The sequence below is a fragment of the Barbus barbus genome, assembly GCF_936440315.1.
Source record: "Barbus barbus genome assembly, chromosome: 24".
In the NCBI taxonomy this organism is placed as follows: Eukaryota; Metazoa; Chordata; class Actinopteri; order Cypriniformes; family Cyprinidae; genus Barbus; species Barbus barbus.
In genome coordinates, this window is record NC_136752.1 from 24,251,884 (window position 1) to 24,272,169 (window position 20,286).

General features: G+C 37.9%; 1 protein-coding gene across 1 annotated transcript in view; it reads left to right on the forward strand.

Annotated features, from left to right (window-relative positions):
* The window catches only part of LOC306843987 (mannosyl-oligosaccharide 1,2-alpha-mannosidase IA-like), a 116,025-nt gene that overhangs the window by 45,246 nt on the left and 50,493 nt on the right, over positions 1-20,286 (forward strand). Inside the window, exon 4 of the mRNA XM_079375769.1 lies at positions 5,036-5,116. Within this exon, the coding sequence (XP_079231895.1) occupies positions 5,036-5,116 (81 nt within the window). The remainder of the gene's footprint in view (positions 1-5,035; positions 5,117-20,286) is intronic.

The following is a 20,286-nucleotide window of genomic DNA, read 5'->3' on the forward strand; positions in this document are numbered from 1 at the left end:
ACAAAACTTTGTGGTTTTGGGGAAAAAAGAAAACAAACAGGATGCGCTCTCGGTCTTCTCCTTCTCCGCGATATGTTTATAGTAATGCGTCACTAAAATGAAGTGTAACTCAGCTAATACTCAACACAGAAACATGAGAGTTATATCTATAGAAAGCCTAAAGTGTCTGCTTTCAATTGAAGTAAGTGTTGCCGAAAACAAATGTTCTGTGATAAAGTAATCCGTATGAAACCGACACGATGTTCAGTCTGTCCAGTCTAACTCATTATTTCTAATGTGATCCCGCCCCCTCGTGTTCACATGTAAATAACCACGTGACGCGCGCGCGCGCTTGGAGACGCCCAACAACAAACACACAGTCACGAGACTCCATCTCTGCTGCTGTTTGTTTCTGGAAGAAGACGCGCTGAGTAAAGGCTGGATTTACCTCAGAATGAGAGGAGAGTTACAGAGTCCAGAATACATCGATCGATCTGATAAGGAAGACTTCCCACATCTTAGCCACCAAAAACATCTCAAGGCTTCATAAAATATCATTTTTCACCACTAAATTTTGATTCCAGACTCCTAGTCCCTCAACTTTGTTTGTTAACTCCATAAATTACAATTCAGTCCAGATGTTTGTTTGTTTTTCTTTTTAGTAATGACCGTTAACTTGACTTAAATGAGTCATATTATGGGGAATCATTTTCCGTGTAGCTTTTAGAAGAAATGTGAGAAAGAAACGGCAGCGTTTTCAAGTCTTAGCTTGTTTTATTGGTTTACAGCAGAAACAAAAAAACAAACTGCACTAAAACAATGTGATGCCAAACGTGTCTGTTATTGATTGATGGGCCAGTTAAAAACAATTTAGACCCAATCACAAACCTTAGGTAACTTGCAAGCACTTAAGACCTGAAGAAAGCTGGACTGTTATTTATTTCACTCGCAAAATAATTAGGTTGAAAAACAGCTCGACACAAAAAGGCAGTGAATACATTTATAATATGACAAAATATTTATTTGAAATAAATCCTGTTCTTTACTTCTTCCAGGAATCTTGGATAAAGTTCATTTCACAAAAATATACAGTTTTCAACATTGATAATAAGAAATGTTTATTGAGCAGCAAATTCGCATTAGAAATATTGCTGTTTATATTGTATTGGTAAGACTTACAAAAGCATTTAAACTGCAAATTTTCAACGGTAATATATTTATAACGTAATTTATCAGAAGAGTTTACATATAATTCTAATGGGAAAAGTGTGTTTTTCTACTTTTTATGTGATTCATGCAACTAGATTTTAGAGGTGGAAATATCTGGCTTTTATAAACATCAATACCTCTTCAGTAATATGAGAAGTGCTGAACGGTTTCATCTTCAGAACTGCACCCAGTAGGGAAATAGAAGGACTGAGACCAGGAAATGAAGGCAGAAATCTGATTAATCATGAAGAAAGTGAATAGCAAAAGGCAATCAATGCTGCATGCAGATCGCTCCAGAAATGACTAAACAAAATTGGTGAGCGAATTAAGACGCAACATATGCAGAATAAACCAGACAAAAATAACGCTTTGTTTGATGTTCGATCGGTTCTCTGCATCTGTATGGTGAGGTAATTTCATTAGACATTCTGCAGGGGTTAAGCATCGGAAGTCCTTCAGTATATCCTAGCACCTCGATTAAAAGCAAGAGAGTAGACTGTATCTGGGTCCAATCCTTTAATAAAGAGTGTTAAACAACTTTTAATTGAAAGGCTTTTCTTTCTACCCTCAGGCAATTCCAACAATTAAAGAGTCCTCAAAAATCCCCTGTGAAACGGTATTCCAGAGGCAATATTTAATAGCCAAGCAACCCATTTCTAATGCACGAAAGCCTCTTGTTTTAGCAGAATAATTGTAGCCATTGGAAGTTTAGTCATGTGGCTTCGTTTGACCTCCACTATCATCCGGTTATCTTTGAAAGGCTAAAAGGTGTTTAGCTGTGTAAGTAAAGGCTATCTGTGAATCACGCTTATATTATCATCCTTTTCAAAGGTTTTACCAAAGCGGTTGAGTCTCTTTGGCAACTCATTGATTATTTTGGGAGATATGATTAATCTTTGTTTATCCTCAGTATTTTAGTTGTCCAGGATTTTTGGTTTATCAGGTCATTCCTGAATCCTCATTACCGCATTCCGTTGTTTTACAAGTTATGATCAGATTGCTTGACGGAGAAATCCGAGCCTGGAGCAGAACGTAGGAGGAGAGTCACTTCACTGTATCAACAGTCCTGATCTCTCATCTTTTATGCTGTGGGATTCTTTTATTCCTGTAAAAGCCAGCATCATCGAAGGTCAGATTCGCCCACTGCTTTAAAAGACCGCTATGTTGTAGTGACCATAAATCCCAACTGGACTCGAACCCGAGTGAGATAACCTTTCAGATAGAGACACCATACCGCTGCTGGATCGAAAAACCTCATCAAAAGCTTAAAAATAGAAATCCCTTCCCTTTTTATGAGTCCTAACAATCAGAGACACGCCATTAGATACAGAACCCAAGCACAGTGTGCTTCATTGTGTCCATCTGTTTCCATTATCTCTAGTGCAGGCTCATCTGAAGTTTGCTGTAGAGATAGAAGTTGCTTATTTATGATATGCATTTTATTATATGACTGCTTTTATATTCTTTTAGTCTTTCTTAAGGCCATTGAACAGGCTTTATTTATTTATTGGGATAAATTTATTTTGATTGGGGAAAAAAAAGAAGAAAAAAAAAAAAAAAATTAACTATAGGCTATATATAATTTATTTTTTTTTCTATTATTTTTCTATTCTGTTTTCTTTTTATTTATTATATAATAAAAAAGCCTTGCTACGTGTACTACGTTAAGTTAACTGAGACTTGTTATAGCACTTGCGTATCATTACTCTTTTGTTGATTTTGATTGCTGCCATTGTCCTCATTTGTAAGTCGTCAGACAGTTTTAGTTGTCTGTATCTTAACTGTCCTCCAGTCTGTTGCAGAAGAGTTTTTTTTTAAAGCCATGTTGTTCTCTCCTAGGGGTTTTTCCTTTCCTCATCAATATCTGTGATTTAGTTCACTTTATTTTTTTTCTTAGCATAGCTAAGGCTCAGCAGCTCTTAAATAATTGCAGAGTTTGCGGAGTCAGTGGAGGTTTTGCTTCGCTGCTTTTGCCTCTTCTATCTTCTACTGAATCCCCATTGACTTTGTGCATATTCATGTGTGCAGGGAGACGATTTCACAAGACTCAGAAGTGAACTTTTGAAGTGTCTTGTGGAGGTTTTTGTCAGTATGTTTGCCCCACTTTTTTGTTTTACACATGTCAGTCCAATTCACGGCAGCCGAGCAAAAGGATATTCTCAGACTTTGCCATTTATACCAACGGATCTGACCGGTTTTACCAAGGAGCTTACAAAGTTTTTTTCCTACTTTTTCTTCACGTTTTATATTTTTTCCCAACTTAACATGCGCAAGAAAGCATTTGTCATGGTCTTTTTGTGCCAGTTTCTGACAGATCCCTCTATAAACCACAAAAGGCTTGAGTCATCATCTGGAAACCCCGTTGTGACCCCGTTGAACTGTTTAAGCGTTTGAGAGGAGGCCATCCATAACACCCCCAACCACCCCAAGACATCAGCCATTTATCTTGCCCTGAACCGGATATTTACCAATGCAAGATATTTATCTGCTGCTCCGCCTGTGCGCCGTTATGAAATTGTTTTGATGGTGCATGAAGCCTATGCTAGGCAATAAGTGGGTCATTATTGTTTGGTTGCCCAGAGACGGTGCAGAGACACAAATATTTCACCTCATAAACCGTCAGACGAGACTACAGACATCTTGCTGTGGTCAGACTGGATAATGCTACTTGGCAAAGGCTAAATGAGTCTTGCGGTTTCATGCCACAGGTTGCACAGGGCCAGATTGCAGTATCTGAAAAATTAATGCAATATAATGCAAACTCTTCCAACTACAATTACTGCTCTATGGTATTTAGCTAAGTTTAGGTTGTTCAAACACCCAGAATCTCTTTTTTTCTAGTTTTAAATAGTTTAAAACTGTGGTTTTGAAACTATTTAGGCCTAATACCATTTTTGAAATTAAATTAGCATTCTGCACCAACAAGAAAATTTAATAATTTTGTTGGAGTATAAATATATAAATGAATAAATAAATTTACACTGTAAATATAGACTAGTCGTGAGTCTTAAATACATGAATGTACACTAAAATTGGAATGAGACATAAGGTAAACAGAGAAATATGAGGATACAATTACAATTTGTTAAAATAACTAATTAAATGTATAATTTGTAGGTTTATAATAATAATAATAATAATAATTTAAATATTTTATTTTATATATAAATATTATTTATATATAAAGATATATTTAGAATAGGCTATATTTTAAAACATACTGAACTGGTAAAGTACAAATATCTTATTACTAGTATTAATTTTTTTATATATATATAATTCTAGATTGTGTACCACCTGCCTGAGAAGCACTTGTATAAAGCTATGTATTTGAAATCATACTGTCAGATGTAATAGTGCTGTAAGTATTCTCAACTGCAGATAAATATAAGATGAAAGTATAACATCAAAGAGGGTTTTTTGTTGAAATTAGATTTTTTTTTTTTTTTGTTTTGTTTTTTTTTTTTTTTGAAGATACTCTCAGAAGCATCCTCTCTTTATAGCTGTGTGTCCTGTGAGTGATGGTTTTGTTCGTGTAACATGCACCATAGGATCATGCACCCCAGCAGCCATGGTTTCCCAGGTCCGCAGAAAATATCCGCACTCAGATTTCACCCTCCTATGGGATCTTGTTTGTATCTGTGCTCAATCCCAGCAGAGCTTTATCAGCTCCGTTGTATTTTTTTCTCTCTTTGTATTTGGTGTGTGAGGGCGAAGTGTGTTTGTAGTACTCACACATTTTTTCCCCGCTATTGTTACAGTCTGCAGTTCGAGGTGAGCCAGTCGCGGTGTTTTTATGAGCTTAAATATTCACCTCTTTTTGTTTTCCTGTGTTTTATTCCCTCAGAATGCCGAAATCTCCGTCTTTGAAGTGAACATCCGTTTCGTTGGAGGCCTGCTGTCCGCCTATTATCTCTCAGGCAAAGAGGTATGTAAACCTGGAGTGTACAGATGTTTTTTCATGTTTTACCAGACTGAATATGTGCTTATGGACAAAGGATTTGATATGCAAGCTGGCTATAATTGACACGCTGCCTGAAGGAAGCTGGAAGCTTGTAGCTGGCATTTGTTCTCGGTGCGTTTAAAGACCGTTTCCTTCAATCTCTGTGTGAAACTGTTGGAAATCGGTGACATTTATAGTTGGCAGGACACAATAGGCCTCTCAGGAGAGCCACAGGGGCCTCAGGTCTGTCTTGTCCCAGTGGTCCGGCTGTTTGCCCGGACGTTGAGCCAAGTCAAACAAACACACACACATGCCATCCCAATTAGAGCTCATTCTGAGTTCCCGGCACGTCCAGGAAGCTCTGTGCCCACTCTGCTAAATTGAAAGCCTTTTTGAAACCAAAAAAGATGTTGGACTCTCAAGCGTTACCTGAAGCACACACACAAAGCCCATTTCCAAGGCTTCATTGAATCAGGCTAATGCAGGACTTTGCTCATATTTCCGATCTCCCCTCCTGTAAATTAGATTTTCCCAGCAGCATTTGGCAGAATGTAAAGGATCTGATTCAAATCAAAAGAGTGGCATTTTCCGCTGATACTTGGGGCATTCTCATTGTGTCCCTCAGCAAATGTGCTCTCGGTGATAGTGTAAGCTTTCATTTGTGCGGTGCAGAACAGAGCTTTGTCCGGAGCGGGAACGGATACTGTAGTATTGCTGCAGAAGAAAGATGAGTTCCTACGAGTAACGTGTTATTTTTCCTGGAGGAATGATTCAAGCTTGAGCGTGTACGATGTTAAACAGTTGGTCTTGTATTTCATTTTTTATTAATGGTTTTGAATTCGGAGAATATACACGATATTGCCAAAAGTATTGGGTCACCCCCTTCTAATGAACAGGTTTGACTACTTTAGTAATTTCCATGAGTACAAATCTTAATGTTTAAGCATATAAAGATATTCTAGGGAATTGTGTGTGTTTTTTCATTTTAAAGCAATAGTTTGGACAGGACCCTTTTCTATTCTAACATGACAGTGCCTCTGTGTACAAGGCACGGTTCAAAAAGAAATTATTGATTGAGTCAGTGTGGAAGAACTTGACTGGTCTGCAGAAAGCCAAGTCCTGATCCCAGCTTTAAATGCAGACCTTGAGCCAAAAACTCATCACCAAACACCAATGACTTGTATATGGGTACAGTCATTTTAGACACGTCCAAAACTGTTGCAACAGAGATGGAAATACAGTTTTTAAATACGTGAATCACGCTTCCATCTTTGTTGCCACATTTTTGGAAGTGCCGCCTTCTGTTCTAAAGAAGGGGGTGTCCCAACACTTTTGTCCATATAGTGTATGTACAAGTCATTGGTGTTTGGTGAGGAGTTTTTAGCTCAAGGTCTGCATTTAAAGTCAACAGAATTGGTGATGGTCTTTGTAATGTGTTTCAGCAAAACATTTCTTACATTTATAATGTGTTTAGAAACAATTCAGAATTCTCTTTACACAGACTTTAAGGTATCCTTGTTACACGTTACATGTACTTACTATTATAATAACAATAAATACTGCATAATTACAAGTAAGCCAAACCCTAATCCTAACTCTTTAACCATATGGTAAATTAATCTAGTTAATGTAACTTGGTACTTAAATGTATAATTACACTGTAGCAAAGACTCCTAAATTAGTGTAGCCAAATTATTTATAACAAATGAATAAGTCTAGAATAAGGTATTACTAATGCTCTCACATAAAGCATTCATGCCTATTGAACGCCCCACAAACCCTATAGCACAATCTCTATGGTTGACACATTATAGCATCATACCGCCCAGCCCAATCCAAAGCTTTTAATGAGACGTGACCTCTATATGTCATCCTACAATGAGATTCTGTATGACGGGTTACATGAGATGGGTGTGTGACGAAATGAAGCGCTGTCTGTTGAAGTGAATGGTTGGTTGTCAAACATAGTTTCAGATAACAGTGGAGGTCTCCGCTATCTCCCTTGTTGAGAATAGTCTAACAGTGATATAAATCTTTGAACACCACATTATTGTTCTCTCAGCAAGACGCAAGCTCGTTTCATCACCGTGTATTGACGGGGGAGGCACGACATGGTTGAATACAAAGTGGGCAGCACAGAGTCCAGGACTCAAGCACAGCGCTGATGAAAGTCCTTCAGTGTAGTAATCTCACACACTCAGGATAATGAGACGCCCTCCTGCCTACCTTCATAATAACGTGTGCCCTGAACTGAGAAATGTTGATTACAGGAGATAGCCTTCAGGTAGCCGCTTGCATTGTTAAGCTGCAGCGAGAGGTCTTAGTAAATGTGTCTGGCTTTAAATTCTTACTGGGCTTTGGAAAATGTAATCTTTTGGAGACCAAACCTATTATGGGATTTCTCGAACACGGCACGACTAAATCATCACTGGAGGATGATAGCTACGTCATCTGCATAGAGAAAACTATGTTTAGGTTTTCTTGGGAGGCTTCAGATCAATATAGTTTCTACTTCTGCCAGGCAACGTGGCCGCTTCTCATTACCCTTTCACATATATGCATGCATATAACATAAAGCATCTGGATGGGTAGAGGTGGTGCTAAAATTGAAAAGTGGTGTGATTTCTACTCTAGCTGCTGACGGCTCCGGCGCCTTGGCTAGCACTCAAAGCAGGACCGGGCTCTTTGATGAATCTTTCATAGTCTTGAGAGACGGCCTTCATGCAAATACTGCACATGCTCCTCAGCACGGACGAAGCAAACGGCCGCATTCATAGATGCTTCAGAAGCTGATGTCGTTTGCTGTGATTTAGTCCAGCACTGGGTTTCCTCTCCTGAACGATGAGAGGATTAATCTCTGGCTGATTTATTCCTACATTATTTACGCCCGGACGGTTTTCCATCATTGACGTGAGCAGCCTGGGACAGAGCCACCTGTCAGAACACAGCACTTAACTCCTTAATGGATCACATATTGATTTTCATCTTTTTTTTTTTTCTCGCTCTATAATTCATTTTACATAACCCCTGGCAAGTCCCATATGATGTGTAGATTTTTCTATACCTTGACAGAGATCAATGGCTGACCAAATATTTAATTTTAGTCCAGCTTTATTATAGCTGATCTGTTTTGTCAAGGATGACGTGAACATGTATGTACAGGCTGCACTTTTTATATTTATATTATTTATGGCCCTATGAAGTCCATTTGATGTTAAATCATTTTTTTCAGTTTTTATTTTTCAGGATTCTGTTTTTATTTTTTTATTTTTTTCAATTAAATTTCTTTCTGGACTCATACTTAATGTTTAAATTAAATGTTATTAATTAACCCTCTGGGGTCTGAGGTCATTTTGGGGCCCTTGAGATGTGTTGACATGCCCTGATATTTGTGCTTATTTCAGCTTCTTAAATCATACTATTGACCAACATGTAATTTTTTTTGTATTCAGCACAAACTGTGCTACAATAATATGTGACCAAGATGGATGTACATGTCTGCATTTCTTAGAAAAAAAATATTATGCGTGGTTAGTAAGTTTTGGGGAAAATAATGTAGCTGAAATAAGGCCATAAAAGCCACACTAAATCGTCCTGAATAAGACTTTTGAGTAATCAGTCTTCTAAGATAGAATATTTACTTCACAATTATGTGAAAATCATTCAGCTTACTCATTCACAGAAAACAATATATTGATTTAAATTTTTTAAGACATGTTTTGTGATCTAAAGCGTATATGCGAGGGAGTGGTAATAGCCTTGAATATTAAGTGATTCTCACCTGAGAGACAAAGGGCCCTCCCCTAAAGCTGCTAATGGGCCATCAGTGTGACTGTGACTGAGGCAGGTAAGAGAGTGTGAGGAGACTGAAAAAATTGGGTTTTTTAAATGATTTGTATTTTATTTACAACACAGTATAATCAAAACATACATAATGAAAGTCAAAGACACATTATTGTGCACACTGATCTAACCACAGAGATGTGAACAGACTTTGAGTTATTCCAGCAACAGATTCTGTTCAACAAGTGAAACAAATACCTGATATTTACTTATTTCCATGGATTCAAGAAGAAAAAAACACAATCAGTAGCCAAGGATCTTGTTTTACCATAGAATATCAGTGTAGTTGACCATCTGATGTTGGTACAGCGCTCTCAGAGGAAAACTTCTTGAAGAAAGTCATCAGGATTCATCTGTGGTTCAGGTACCTGATCCAAAAAAATACAAACAACCAAAAAAAAAAAACATTTGTGAGCATAGACTCATGCATGCTTTGTACTATCATACACAAAAAAAATCATTTTATATCTGAGAAACTAATTATTATTGTTTAGTACGTTATTAAAATCTATTTTTGAACAGAGTAGGCTATTAATAATAAACATGTTCTAAACAGACTCGTAGTATTCATCATGTTACAATGTACTCTCATATTACTTGTATTGTTTTATACAGAGCATGAAAACAACAGTTTGGGGAAAAAAACAACTATGATTGTGTAGTCATATAGCCTAGTATGCATGATTTTATAGAAGCTGTTATGATTCTGCAGCACTAGACTCAAGTATGCTGTGGACTACAAAAGGATGTACTTTGTACCATAAAAAATTATATTTTATATCTGAGAAACTATTTATTATTGTTTAGCACGCTATTATAATATATTTTTGAACAGAGAAGACTATTAATAATAAACATGTTGTAAACATACTTAGACTTGTAGCATTCATCATGTTACAATGTACTCTCATATTACTTTTATTGTTTTACATCATCGTGCCATAAGAAATTTAAATACAATGAAGTGCCCATCATATTCAAACACTGTAGTCTGGAATTACAGTTTGGGACAAAACAACTATGATTTTGTAGTCATACAGCCTAGTATGTATGGTTTTATAGAAGCTGTTATGATTCTGCAGCCATAGACTCATGTATGCTGTGAACCACAAAAGGATGTACTTTGTACCATAAAAAAGGATATTTTATATCTGAGAAACTAATTGTTATTGTTTAGCACGCTATTAAATCTATTTGTGAACATTAAATATTCTTCTAAACATTCTTAGATGCGTAGCATTCATCATGTTGTCGGTTGGGAAAACCCCAACTAAACGCGTTCAAGTTTGTCACAATAACACGCTAACTAATGCAAAAAAGCATTACTTACTCAGATCGATCTTCTGTATGAACTCTTGCACTTATTCTGAGGTGAATCCAGCCTTTAGTCAGCGCGTCTCCTTCCAGAAACGAGCAGCAACAGAGTCTCGTGATTGTTTGTTGTTGGGCGTCTCCAAGCGCGCGCGCGCGTCACGTGGTTATTTACATGTGAACACGAGGGGGCGGGATCACATTAGAAATAATGAGTTAGACTGGACAGACTGAACATCGTGTCGGTTTCATACTGATTACTTTATCACAGAACATTTGTTTTCGATAACACTTACTTTGTTTGAAAGCAGACACTTTAGGCTTTCTATAGATATAACTCTCATGTTTCTGTGTTGAGTATTCGCTGAGTTACACTTCATTTTAGTGACGCGTTACTATAAACATATCGCGGAGACGGAGAAGACAGAGAGCGCATCCTGTTGGTTTTCTTTTTTTTTCCAAAACCACAAAGTTTTGTTGTAATCGTGAGTGTACTCAAAAAAAAGTAGACACTTAACAGTTTCAATTGATGTATAACACTTATTTGTGTGACCAAAATCAACAGAGTACTTTTAATGTCTTTTGCACTTATCGTAAAAAAACCGAGTTCGTATCGCCGGCGATACGGCGGGCCCCAGAGGGTTAAGCATATCTAATAAATTAAAATCATGAAACTTAAACAATTTAACATCCATTTATTAAAAGTTTAACAAAAATTATATGTTTAGGGCCCTATGAAATGTTTAATTTTTTCTCACCTTCTGTTATATTGTTAACAAATTCTGTGTTTAAGCATGTCTAATTATTTGAATGCATAAAAACAAGTAGTATTAAGTACATTCTACTGAACAATAGTAATATATTTCTGGTATATTTCTAGTAATATGTTTTCTTCAAGTTAAATTAAACTTTTGACAGGTTACGTGAATTCCTTTTAAATTTGTGTGTATACAATATTTATGATAGTTTTCTCTCAAAATAAAACAGTAAAATTCTCATGAAGTACTCTCGGAGCAGATCTGGAGATGTTGTTCATGTATTTATGTCCTCAGTTAGTGAGATGGCAGATGTTGAATCACAGCAAGCGTTGACATAAATACATGAATGTAAGCGAAAAGTGTAATGAAATCATGTGCCTTTTGTTATTTATTTATTATTTTGTGTGTGTGTGTGTGTGTGTGTGTGTGTTTTTTTTATTGCATACAACTGAATTGATCCGCCTTTAGTTTTGGTGACCGTGGAAACATCTAACACATTTTAGTAGCACTAAGGCGGGACAAACGGCCGCAGTCTGGAGCCCTAACATACACAATGCACTGTTCTGAGGGATAAAAATGACACAAGCTTAGGTGCTTTTATTGGGTGCGTGTTTACACTAAAACCATGCAACTAAACCCTACTGCCTTATTTCAGTTGCCTAGCAAATCCCAAACAATGGCAATCTGATAAAAGCCGCTTAAGCAACATAATTACATGAACTGTGAAGCATTCGCTCCAGCTCCGCAGGCAGGGCAGAGCAGGATAAATGATGCCGTCAGTGCTAATGATCATAACATCTGTTTCATCATAACTGCTGCCCAGACCTTCCTTCAGTCTCAGTTTTTCTGCAGTCGTCTCCATATATTCTTTCGAGAGGGATTTGGGGTGGGAAACACGGGTATTCCTCAGTGTTGTGTCTGGAAGACTCAAACATATCGCAGCTCATTAGCAGTCCGTGGGCCGATGGCTCATTATTACCGTTATTTTTCTGGAATGATTAAAAATGCATTTGACCTGTTTACAGTAGGCAGAGGAAATTAATCATCTTCACTCGGTCCACAGTCATTTGTTTCTGTCAGGAGACATCTTTACTGTAAATACACATGGTATTCTTGTGTCGTTTGCTAAACAATACTGGAACCGTCGCATGCATCTTTAATGCCAGCGTGCTGCGCTGAGTGACACGGCTATTGTGTACCGTTCGCATAATGCAAACGCCATTCCTCCCGACAACAAAGAGCTCTCTATGAGTTTTTAATGCGCCATTTTCAATTACACTAATTTGCCTATTTCTTGCTTTCAGATTGTTCTCGCCACCGTTTTTTACCGTGATGGAAGTCTTATGGTGATTAACACCACACCTGTTGCCAGCTGTGCTGAGCCGCCACAACAATTTGACTGCAACGAGCGGAGAAATGAAGCTTTAGAGAGCATCACATGAGGCAGCATTACTTAGCCACAAACGCATCATTTTTCTCTTGCTCTGCGGTAAATGAGTTGTTTTCCGCTCGTTCCCGCAAATACCCCAGATGCTCGGCACACCTGCTATTAGCAAGAGATCTTCCCTCCTCTGATAGAGCATGACAAGCAATTTCCTCTGTACAATATGGGGCCCTACAACACTGGGCCTCATGTTGGCTTACAAATCATCAAGTTTACTTTATTTCCAGCTTCCAGCCGGGATCAGTCGGCGTAAACTGCGACACAATTTCTCTGCATATTTTAGGCCAGGAATAAACACTGCGAAAAATCTCTGAAGCTGTTCGTTTCAAACTTCCAAGCTTGTGAAGTCGTCAGATGGCAGTACGTGGCCCCAAAATGCCTCTCGCATTAACCTCAGAAACGCGAGCGCAGGTGATAAGTGGCGATAAGTGCAGGTATTCAGGTCTGTGATCTCGATCCATCTCTCCGCTGGCCACTTTTGACAGGGTACATTAGGTGTAGAAGTGCAAAAAGCTCCAGCTGTCACTTATTTATCTCTCGGTTTCAGCACTTCCGTCTCAGCCGTAGCTCCACTAGATCTCTCGCCGCCCCGTCATGCACTGCTTTTCTTTTTAGTACATCCAGATGGAATAAGATGTAGTTTAAAGTAAAATACTAGTCTCAAATGTTCTTTGTACTTTCTGGAAGCCATACATGCACCTGACTAGCACGTAGATTTGATTGACATGGAGGATAAGTAGTGTATTGTGTTGTGCAAGTGTTGTGTTGAGATTCACAAACCTGTTTTTCTAGTCATGTGTAGTCAGGGATGACTCTCAAACCATTTTGTCCTGCATCCTCCAGCATGGCAAGAATTAGCTCAGGTGTGCAAAATATGCGGACACGTTCAAAAGATTTGCAAACAAAATTATTATTATTATATTATATTACTTTTATGTTTACATTTTTATTATTTTACTATTAACAAACATTATATTATGTATTATATTAGATTACATCAGATTAGATCTTGTTAGATTAGATATTAGATACTAGCTTTCTTATATTAAATTTACACTTTTAATGATTATTACATGAATATGTATTATATATATTGTTTATTATTAATATATAAAATCAATATGGCCCTATGGAGATAATTAAAATATCTGAAGACTGTTATGAAAATTAAAACCTGTCTATGAAAATATGAACACATGAGGACACTGTTAGATTATGATTATAATGCAGCAATGTTAGTAAAAAAAAGGATTGAGCATCTTAAAAGGAATAGCTGCCTGAGGTGAAGCTGAGTGACTTTATGCCAGTAAACTGAAACCCATTCTATGACGCATCCTATAATATAAATCAGAAACTTTGATGCATAACATAGACATAGCATTACAACTTGTATCTGCACAAAAGTATGCAAATGCCAGTGAACTTATAGTTACGTGCTACAGCATGCGAGAGAGAGCTCCGTGATGCTCTGTAATGGCAGAACGCTGAATAACAGACAAGCAAAGCAGACAGAATTTACTATAGATTTCTATAAAGACCTCCTAATGCTATGTTTATGAAATACCAGTGAACTTTAAGTTACGTGGTATAGCGAGTGAGAGAGCGCTCCTGCCGTGATGGGCTTAAGCGCTGAAACACGGGCAAGGAATTTACTATAGATTTCACATTCTATAAAGTTCTCATTATAATGCTATGTTTGTGGCAGATTTGTGCTATATTTTCATCTACATTATCTAGTAATTCCTGAAATCGCCTCCCGAGTTTTCAAAGCCATATGAGGTACGAAAACAATTTTAATTGAAGTTAACTGTTGAACAAATATGACTAAAAAAAAGCACTGCTGCATTACTATAACATCCGTGTTTATTAAAAAAAAGAAACATCTAAAAGCAATATGGCGGTCTCAAATAACTGTCAATATCGGGCATTGCATTTGTAAAAAAAAATTCAATTGCAAAACTAAACACTGGTAATATGCAGCGCATTCAGCATTTTAGTAAATGTTAATATCCCAGCGCATCCTATTTTAGATTAATCAGATATGTATGTATCTAACCACGACATCACTTACGTGACTTCAAAGCCATTCTTCTCTTTTCACATCGTCTATGCTTTGGACTGCATGCTGTGGCAAGCTGAACAATCAGCTAAAGCCTGTGTTATACTTTACCCGTGCGTGAGTCCGCTAGGGTATGCATGACATAAAAATCGTAATCGGGAGGGTGTGAGCAGACATCTGCGTGCCTACTGAGTACACGCGGTCAGTAGGCTACAAAAGCACTAACTGCACATGCTCGGGCTGTGTGAAGAAGCTTGTTGCTACCCGAACCTGTACAATCCATCGATAAATCTATATAAAGTCATACAGATGTGCAATAACTCTGGGCAGTTGTTTGTTCACATGTTTGCTTATTGTTCAAAACTGATCTACTGCGCATGTATGGACCACGTCCATGGAGCGGACCACCAGTGTACGCTTTCGGTAGTACAAATACAACGTGTCTGTATTGCTCATGCGGAAAGCATAACACAGGCACCCACAGACTTCAGGGTGCCGCCTAAAGTGCTGCTACAGTATAACCAATCAGATTTTTTTTTTTTTCACACAATCATCGTTTTCATGATCGATCGTCGCTGTCACGGCCGAGTACTCGATCGCTGTTTGCACATCCTTACTTCCTGCATCTTCATATTCCGTCACATGGCATCAGTGTGTGTATGTTGTGGCAGAAGAGTGCGAATTGTTAAGGAGCGCAGAGCACCACTTGAGACTTGAGGTTTAATCGGGTAATGACCAGGTACGTCGGAGTGTTTCACCGACATAATGGCCTGTTTGTGTTGTTAATGTTGTGAGCTTGGTTGAGCAGTTAATCAGTGTTATAGCAGATGCTGATGTTCTTTAGCAGACCCAGCCAATTAAATTTATTTTTTTGCACATTTGCACGGATGACTCACAGCTCCCTCTTCTCTCATGGCCTTCTTGTTCCCAGTGGACCAGCTTTTCCTACTATTAAAAGCAAGGCCAATTCATCTCCTATCCCTTGAGTTACTTCCTTCAAATTCAACTTGGTGTTTTTGCATTTCAGAAATGTAAAACGGCAGCCATACATTAAGAATATGACGGTTCTTTCAACATACAGAGTACTGTGAAAACATATTAGACCTGTAACTATTTGACAAGAATGGTCTATTTTTTTATGAATTATGCGGTTCAGAAGAGGCCTGACAGAAAGAGAGAAGAAAGAAAGAAGCAGAGGTCTCAGGAGGAAGCTGCTCTCAGGCTTTGCGCTTCTATCCATCTTCGGTACATTTGCAGGGCTATCAACACTGAGAGACGAGCTGCAGATGAAGAAAAGCCTTCCCTGGACTTCATCAGATTGCAGTCCCATCGCGTTTCCATAGGCTACAGTATATCAGCCATGGGAATTCCTAATTAGGTTTTCTATCATTGTTAATTAGCATTGATTTAGAATAATTTTTTCTTGAATTTTTACTAGCTAGCCTAATATCGAAGCTATGCAGATTGATTTGTTACGCCATTGGCATAATTTTTCATCCACAGACAAACCACGGTTCTTTCAATACCTAAATTAGAGAATCCAGTGCAAGGGTTCAGGAATGTGTAGAAAATGTGACAAAAACACTACCATTCAAAAGTTTGAGGTCAGTAATTTTTTTTTAAAGGAAACATTTTTTTTTTTTCAGCCAAAATGCATTAAATTTCAGCTACAGAAAGACGTCAATAATAGTTAAATTCTTCGGATGAGACGTTAAACCGAGGTCCTGACTCTCTGTGGTCATAAAAAATCCCAGGATGTCCTTCGAAAAAGAGTAGGGGTGTAACCCCGGCATCCTGGCCAAATTTGCCCATTGGCCTCTGACCATCATGGCCTCCTAACCATCCCCATATCTACTGATTGGCTTCATCACTGTCTCCTCTCCACCAATAAGCTGGTGTGTGGTGGGCGTTCTGGTGCACTATGGCTGCCGTCGCATCATCCAGGTGGATGCTGCACACTGGTGGTGGACGAGGAGATACCCCCCCCTTACTATGTAAAGCGCTTTGAGTGCCTAAAAAAGCGCTATATAAAATGTAACGAATTATTATTATTATTATAAATGGTATGTCAAATAGCATGTCATTTATCTCAGAGCATTTCGTAAAAATTTTGCACTATACTGGCCTGTAAATTGATTATATTTTACTTAACCTGTTAGTGGTAGCTTAATTATTTAATGTTTAATTTAATCTGTCATGAAACCAAGTTATGACAGCTACTGTGTAAACTTTTTTTATTTTATTTTTTTACACAGAAAAATACTTTTGTATTTTTTTTTTTTTAATAGACTCTTGTTAATTGTTACCTTGAATAAAAAGTAATAGCTAATAGTAAAAAAGCTCCCGTATAGTTTATAGCATTAGTAGATTTTGTTTTTTATATCTTTTATATAATTTATAATACAATTTAACACAGCTGACATAGAAAACTGTTATTGTAATATTTCACAATATTACTGTAAAACAAATAAATGCAGCTTAGGAGAGCATAAAAGATTGGTTTCAGAACCATGAAAAGACTATAGGCTGAAAGTCGAAGTGCAGTGTTAGGGAACCTTCCGTAGCTGATCTCAATTTAGACAAGACCTGTTTTTCTGATGTTCACATCACGACCATGCAATTCAGGGCTGATTAGGCTGTTAATGTAAAATCTGCTAAATGTAAGCTTGCCCCAGGGAAAAGCACTTCGTATTACCCAGTAATCACAGGAAAACTTTATTGACTGATACTAGAGGAAGAAAAACGCCACAGCTCTCTAAATAACTATGAGAAACATCATGAACACTGCGTGTGTCTGTGCCGGAAAACCAAAAGTCCATTATCGTGACAAATGGAGCTAGTTTCGGTGAGGGGAAATGAAGGCCTGCTTCATCTGGATGCTCTAATTATTCCAAGTGGTTTATATGAAACAGTCCTTCGTTTACCCTTTCCACAAATGGCTTGTCCGTCAAGCCGTTTGACCTCTTGAGTCTTCACATTGTTAAGGTCAAAATTTGCATTGGCAAATCTGCTCTCACATCTGGCCCCTTCAGTTTTCGAATGAGAAATGGCCCAGCTTAGACTAGTAAACGACTCCTTCCTATTGAGTCAGACCTTTTAGGTTGATTCAGTTATAGCTTTTGGTGGTGATATTTCTGATTTTCTCTACACTTCCATTTTCTCCAGTGCTCCATGTGACGTATTATGTTTCGGCTCTATCGGCGGCAGCTTTGGAGTTTAAGGTCAGGCCCAGCTGCTGAGACGGACGGTTGGGGGAATCGGACTCATTTCAGCCCTCACAGCTGAGCTGGACGTAGCTCAAACAAGCTTTACTAAGCTGCAATTTCACACTATATCGCCAACAACACAAACGCAATCAGAAATAAGAGGCCACTTGCCGATTTTATTGAATTCTTTTCCATCATGTTGTTGGTTTTTCAGGACGTTTTGTTCTCCGACTCTTCCTGTTGCCGTCCGAGTTGCTCACAAATGCGCGCCTCTGCGGGTGGCCGTCTGAGGAGGTTGCAAGGTGAAGAGGTTTGCATTCAGAGCATTTGGCCCGACTCTCCTCACTCAGCAGGTGTCTGATTGGACATGAGCCGGCACTCATTGAGGCGGAGAAGTGGACGGTTCTCAGTCGGCCAAATCTCTAATTCGAACATGCCGAATCTGGTTCTCCCGCTTTATTGTTTTTATCTGCCTCTTATCGAATTTTAGTCATGATTCACTGCTTAGATTTGCCCCCTCAGGCTTGGCACTGATGTCAGGGTGTTTGATTTGGTGAGGGCAACTGAAATGTATTCCCGAGTTTCATCAGAGTTTTCTGCTGCTTTAGCTCTGGCCATTTAGTCCTGAACTCACATAATTGGATTACCGAGCCCAGGCCGTTTAGAAGCCACTAGCATAATCTCCAGCGTTAATAGGCCGTGGTATTTTCAGATGCACCATGCTGTATTTAGATTATGCATGATTACTGTTGCAATCTGTTTGTTACAAAGCACTTGAAGCACGAACCTCAGACTGTCTGTGAAATTTTCCACATTACTTTGCATTCCTTCTGTTTGCCGGAAGACAGCTCCCTGTGTTTGCGTCTCACTCAACTTTTTCGCACCACGGGATACCCTGACGGGGACGAAAATTGGTTTATGCAAAAGGGGTCACACGTCGGTGGAAGTTTTGGAAGGATTATCACAGCTTGATCAGGTTTAATAACAGATCTTCATAGGTTTGTTGGCAGGTCCTGTAGCCCAGGTACCACTAGGACGTCAACTTTTGTTTATTCCAGGCCCCTTCTTCCCATCAGCATTTGCATTAATTTACTTGGCAAATGTATTGTTTGAATACATTGTTTGACACGTCGCCTGAGGCAATAAATGCCATTGAGTCACGCCTCAGATTTCTGGTTTCGGGCAGTGTAAAAGCATGGTACTTTTTTATATAAGTGCACTGCATAGTGAAGTTTTAAAGGGATACTCCACCCCAAAATGAAAATTTTGTCATTAATCACTTAACCCCATGGCGTTCCAAACCCGTAAAAGCTTAGTTCGTCTTCAGAACACAATTTAAGATATGAAGAGTTCAGATGCAAAACCCTCTACATCCATCAGTCTTCTTTTCTTTTAAATGAGCACTTTTTAATGTCATTATCTCATTTTTGACAGAGGTGGCGTTTAGCGGCTTTTGCATCTGAACTCTTCATATTTTGGATGAAAACCGGGAGGCTTGTGACTGTAAAAAAAAAAGTATAGTAAAACAAGAAAAGTATAAAAAACATTGTCAGAATAGTCCATCTGCCATCAGTGGTTCAACCGTATTTTATACATTTCTGGGCCTTGACAGTGTTAATTGTTTGGCTGTCAATGGGACAGTCACAAACCTACCGGTTTTCATCCAAAATATCTTAAATTGTGTTCCGAAGACGAACAAGGCTTTTACGGGTTTGGAACGACATGGGGGTAAGTGATTAATGACAAAATTTTCATTTTGGGGTGGCGTAACCCTTTAAATTTGAAAGGAATTAATCATTTTATTCAGCAGGGATGCAGTAAATTGATTGAAAGTCACAGTACAGACTAGTGTTGTCACGATACTGGAATTTCTAACTTCGATACGATACCTTGAAAAATATCGATACTCGATACCATTTTCGATACCACGGTGAAAAAAACTGCCACAATATTAGGGGGTAATTTTTTTAATTTAAAGATAAATGTAACAAGTCCAGAACATGCGGTATATTTTACATGAACAAAAAAATGTCTTGAGGTACTGCATTTGTTGATTTATTTATTAATCTTTTATTAATCTTAGTTAAATGTTAATTGACATAATAATAAAGGTACAACAGATTTCTTTTTCAAATAAATACTAAAACAAATAAATCCACAAAAATATTAAGCAGCAACTGTTTTGACATTGATGATGAGAAATGTTATTTCAGTACCAAAATAAACATATTTCCATTATTTCTGAAGGTTCAATAGCTTGAGTGTAAGATTTAAATATTTTGAAATATTACACTAAAATAATTAACCTCCGTTTTAAAATATTTTTAAATATAATTTATTCCTGTGATGACAGCTGAATGTTTAGCAGCCTTTACTTCAGTCTTCAGTGTCAATGTTTGTTTGTTGCTTTTTCATGATTTTTATGTAGAACATTATTTTTTGTAACGTCAGAAAGGTCTTCACTGTCACTATTGATCATTTTACTTGCTTTACTTTACTTTAGTGATCAAACTCCATCGCACACCTGCAAGTAA